The following is a 5,315-nucleotide window of genomic DNA, read 5'->3' as shown; positions in this document are numbered from 1 at the left end:
CCGAAATCACCCCTCAAATGACAAATCGCCATTTTCGAAATGATTTTAAGAGGGAAAAAATTCAAGCCCATGCCAATAGATAAAGAGAGTAAATTTATCATTTTCAAGATTAAAAAAATAGGTCCAAAAATAACAAATTTAAAAAGCTTAGATAATAAAAGAAATAAAGAATAAAAAAAAAAAAAGGAACGGGAAAAGCGGTGTGCTGATGAAACCAGCTGTAGAGCGTAGCAAGTAGATAATGGAAAAAGACCTGAAAGAGGGAAGAAAAGAAAAAAAGAGAGGGAGATGATGTCGTTTGGTTTGGTGAGCATTTCACGAAGAAAGTGAACAATAATGTTTGAAAAAGCAACGGTCTCTTATGCCATATAATTAAATATTGACTTGCTTATACTACAAAAGCAATAATGGCAGACGCAAATCAAGGAAGGCCATTTACACAGTAAAAGCTCTGATTGACGAACCCCGCTTAAATAAGGCAGCAGGCAGACTTCTTTTCCTTTTTACAATTTGGAGTTCCGAATAATCCCCTGCATTTCAACCATTCCTTCTATCTGAGCCAGAGATGAAGCAGGGGATGGCACTACTGACTCTGTACTTATATGCCTGTAGTTTGGTTGAGATACTTTTGGGCGGATCTGTAGATGTTTTTGAAGATTTGAAATTCCCTTCTTATCTGGACAGAGATGCTTCGTCGCCTTCTTCTCCTGCTTCTAAACCTCTTATGGTCGACCTCACTCTTGTTGATGGAGCTGACTCTAAAGGAGCTGGTACGGTGTATACCTCTCTCGCTCGCTCGCTCGCACACATTGTGTGGTGTAATCAAGTTTTCATTTGTTTGCTCTTTACTTTTTATGTCCATAACCAGCTGGTTATTCAATATGAGTACCACAAAATTGGGTCATCTGTGCCGTTCATTGATCTTTTGATGAGAATATCTATCTTTGTTCATAGTCGATAACAGCTAAGAAATGATGTTTTCCTGTGATGTCTTTTTATGCCAGTCTGCTTGGATGGAACATTGCCTGGTTACCACTTGCATCGTGGAGTTGGATCAGGTCAGAATAGCTGGCTTATTCAGTTGGAGGTATCTGAGACAATCTTTTCATATTGGCATTCTAGGGTTCTAAGGAGAAGTGTTGTACTAGTATTGTGGTTTTTATAATATTGAGTTTTTTAAGCTCAAGTGAGCTATCATTTGCTGAACCAATTGTGAATTAAGTAAAAGGTGGTTTGGACTTTGGTGCAGGGAGGTGGGTGGTGCAATACCGTCAGGAATTGTGTTTACCGGAAAACTACACGCCGTGGTTCATCCAAGTTTATGCAAAAGCAATTACCATTTACTGGAATATTAAGCAATAAAGTAGAAGAAAATCCTGGTTTCTCCCTGAAACTGAAATTTCATTTGCTCTGGTTATATTGACTATGGATTCTGAGATCTTATTGTGGATGCTGCTTTCTTATGCTTGCAGATTTCTTCAATTGGAACAGGGTCAAGCTCCGTTACTGTGATGGGGCGTCTTTTAGCGGGGACGGTCAGAATGAGGTTGGTGGAAGTATCTATTTCTTCTCAGTTCATTCTAAGAATAATTAATAGTAATCAAATATAAAATTTTCCATTGTAGGCTTTGAATATTGCACACTGATGCCTATTTCATTGACGCTTAATAGAATTAATTGAATTAAATCTCTCAATGAAACAGTACATCTTAAAATATTCAGATGCCCATTTCATTGACGCTGAAGATAATTAATTGAATTAAATCTCTTAATGAAACTGTAAATCTTAAGATATTCAGATGCGATGTTTAAGTGCACTTTCTTGCTACAAATGCTAACTTTAACAAGTCTTAGATCATATATTATTTTGATCTTTGGTACAGAACAGGAAGTTGAGTTATTGATTGAACACGCATAAGCATCTTACTGGATTATCCTCCCTATAGTTCTACCAGTGTGATTCAGTGGCCTCTAATTTCCTTCACTGTCCGACAACAATAACAACATCACATAGAATAATAAGACAAATCAAATGAGCTCTTCTGCACTATTAAAACCATGTCAGCAAAATGGTTTTCATTTGAGAAATTTTTGTTCTCTTGGAATATCATTTACTTGTCCTTTTTACTTACTTTAATGCTGGTAATGGAAGGAAAGTGAATTAGATTAAAGGTTTGACTTTTGGCATTAGCACTTGCAAATGTACAGATTTTAGAAACTACCGTTCTTTCAGGCTAAACAGCTTTATTTTCGAGGACAACGAATCTGGTCAGTCGCTATGGAGAATCTGATGGCTGAAGGAATGCAGAACGCCACTCAGGTTTTTAATTTATTATGTCATTTATAATTGTCATTTTAAATGTTACATTGCCAGTCACTCTGTGAAAAGATATATTTTAGGCCCTTCTTTCTGGATGCTCTGCTGGAGGTCTGGCATCCATCTTACACTGTGATGAATTCAGGGACCTGTTTCCACAAACTACCAAAGTAAAATGCTTAAGTGATGCTGGACTGTTTCTTGATTCGTAAGAAGGAATTCTTTATTCATTCTTTTGTGATTTCTACTGATGTATATAGTTGGTATATATTATTTTCATTTTAATTTTTTTTTTTTTTCCTAATGCGTTGTAGAGTCGACATATCTGGTAACCGCACGTTACGGAATATGTATGAAGGTGTAGTTAGCTTACAGGTATTCTGCATACTACATTAATGCGTATATAAATTATGGTTAGGTGTATTCTTTTGGTAGAACCTGACTGCTCTGTTCTCAGGGTTTATGTGGGTTTATCAATATTTTGTGGCGCTCTCTTTCTTTCTCTCTTGAGTTTTGAATAACTATTGATGTCAGTATGAAATTTCAGAATGTGCAGAAGAATCTGCCAAGTACTTGTACCAGCAACCTGGATCCAACTTCAGTAAACATCTACCTTTTCTTTATTGTTTTGCAGTCACGTGACTGTCTTTGATAAAACATAATTAATTACTCTTTCTTTTCTCTCTCTCATACAGTGCTTCTTCCCTCAGAATTTGATCGCAAATATAAAGACTCCATTGTTTATTCTAAATGCTGCCTATGATTCATGGCAGGTAAAACTCTTCTTCATATTTTACTTTATCTACTAATGGCAATTCATATACCTTCTGCTATTTGGGGCATTGTTGATCAGAATATATCTATATATTCTCGAGTACCTCCACATGGTGAGATGATAAATTGTCCACAATTTATTTTCTGCTATATCCCTAGAAACCATGGCTCCAGAAAAGAAGAAGAAGAGAGAGAGAGAGAGATCAGACTTGTTTTCCCTTTGGAGTTTGAAAAGATTTGAATTTAAGAACCAGGAATATCAAACTCTAGACTGGGAAGAAAAGAAACCAGGGAAAAAGATTAATGCAGCCAGCTTCAACTTATCTGAGACATAAATAAAAATGAGTTGGAACATTTGTAAGACCTAGTCTATACTCACCTCTGTTTGTAACCACTTGAAAGAGCCCAGAATCCATCAACAGACATGGCTAACAAACTGATAAATTCAAAGATAAGCAGAATCATCCTTAGTTTTGTAAATGTTTCGTGAAGCATGATCCAGATAGTTTCCTGAATGTTAAATAACTTGAGTCACTTCTGTTAAACTTTATCAGGTACAAGAAAGTATAGTTCCTCCATCAGCTGATCCTCAAGGTTCTTGGAAAGAATGCAAACAAAATCATGCAGAATGTAGTTCATCACAGATCCAATTTTTGCAAGGTGATTTTTGATTCGAATTTGTTATCCTTGGTTTTCTAAATTAGTGAACTATTCAATTTGAAAATGTTTATAGGTATATTTATACTATGGCTTCTCCTTTATCTTTTGCATAACAGACTTCAGGAATCAAATGCTAGAAGCTTTAAGTGTCTTTTCGATGTCAGCTCAAAATGGCTTATTCATAAATTCATGTTTTGCTCATTGCCAATCTGAGAGGCAGGATACATGGTTTGCTGTTGATTCTCCCCTCCTAAAGAAAAAGGTATTAGCAACTACTTGAAGTTGGGCATGTATTACATGTATAGAGATAACTATTAAGGGATCACAATAGAAATAAGCTAAAGAACCAAATATGCATGTTCCATACAAGCGATATATTACAACTAAAGGCCCTTTGGGGACTTGCACAATAAGGATATTTAAGCAAACTGACACAATCACCAATAAGGGTAGAAGAAATCCATTAAGGGTAGAAGTCACAAATTACATAGAAATGAATCAGCACAATTACAAAAAATTTTTAGTTACATTAAAGGTGGGGAAAGGGAGGGGGATTGAACCTGGGATCTAACAGTCCCAGGGCATCAGGCTTACCTCTTGGGCAAGACATCATTTGCTTAAAGCTCTATTGTAATTGAATTCAATGTCTGTTATCTCTTAATATAAGTTACACAAAATACTAGGATATTTTGTAATTTTATTGAATTAGTTTATGATTTATCATAATTAGCTCTTTTGTTTTTTGACTTTTGCAAAGGCCTTTACGATCTTTTACAGCCTTGACTGGCTGAACTGGGTAATAGAATGAATTACATTGTTGAAATTCAATCATATGTATAGAAGTTAGTGTTTCATTATATACGCATCATATAAGAATTCCATCCACTCTAATTATGTTATGTTATGAATATACAGCGGATTGCAGAATCTGTTGGAGATTGGTATTTTGATCGTGTTGATGTTAAAGCTATTGATTGTGCGTACCCCTGTGATAACACCTGCCATAATCTAGTTTTCAAGTGAGTGAACAACTTATCTGCTCCTAGTTAGTTTTTCGTCACTCATTTCACCAATCACCATTTGTAGAAATCGTATCATTCATGTCTGATGACATTAAGTCGTCACTTGCTAAAGAAAGCAAAAAGTGTGTTGCCTACAGTCGTCCCCATTGTTGTGCTCAAACACATGTATTTGTTGTCTTTATTGTCTCAGTAGAACATTAATGTTCACTGGGCTCAGAAATAGAAATATATTATTCAGATGCTAAGCTTAACTGCGCCCATCATTATGTTATTCATTCATCATTATTGCTAATGCCAACATATTCTTATGGTCAATGTTAATTATGCTTCTTTCCTTCCAAAATTTGAATGGCTATATGTTTTTTGGTTTTGTGTACGACTGATGCACCTTTTTTCTGAATTTCTTCTCTCATTTTCAATTGTGAGAGACTGAAATTAGTATCTCCTCTGCAGCGATGTTACTTCAACCATATCATTCTCCCGATCCTCAAGATTAACTTTTACCCTGCAAATTCTGCTTAGTTCCTTGTTGCTTTCACTAA

General features: G+C 35.6%; 1 protein-coding gene across 2 annotated transcripts; it reads left to right on the top strand.

Annotated features, from left to right (window-relative positions):
• Positions 1 to 227: 227 nt before the first annotated feature.
• LOC105642723 (pectin acetylesterase 6) lies at positions 228 to 5,221 on the top strand. 2 transcript variants are annotated; one of them, XM_089721466.1, is made up of 13 exons: positions 228 to 770; positions 1,005 to 1,087; positions 1,250 to 1,379; positions 1,473 to 1,546; positions 2,234 to 2,320; positions 2,401 to 2,525; positions 2,632 to 2,692; positions 2,865 to 2,918; positions 3,013 to 3,090; positions 3,646 to 3,751; positions 3,868 to 4,013; positions 4,667 to 4,770; positions 5,200 to 5,221. In XM_089721466.1, exons 1-13 carry the CDS (start codon positions 566 to 568, stop codon positions 5,204 to 5,206), a joined length of 1,260 nt encoding a protein of 419 aa, XP_089577592.1. In that variant the 5' UTR covers positions 228 to 565; the 3' UTR covers positions 5,207 to 5,221. The 2 variants fall into 2 exon arrangements, with proteins under 2 accessions (XP_089577592.1, XP_012083033.1); XM_012227643.4 differs by lacking the exon at positions 5,200 to 5,221 and having other exon boundaries at positions 229 to 770; positions 4,667 to 5,088.
• The last annotated feature ends 94 nt before the right edge of the window (positions 5,222 to 5,315 follow it).

This window comes from Jatropha curcas, chromosome 5 (genome assembly GCF_041381405.1).
Source record: "Jatropha curcas cultivar XTBG-Jc1 chromosome 5, XTBG_Jcur_1.0, whole genome shotgun sequence".
In the NCBI taxonomy this organism is placed as follows: Eukaryota; Viridiplantae; Streptophyta; class Magnoliopsida; order Malpighiales; family Euphorbiaceae; genus Jatropha; species Jatropha curcas.
Note: the sequence above shows the minus strand (reverse complement) of the source record. Positions and strands in the feature narration are given on the sequence as shown.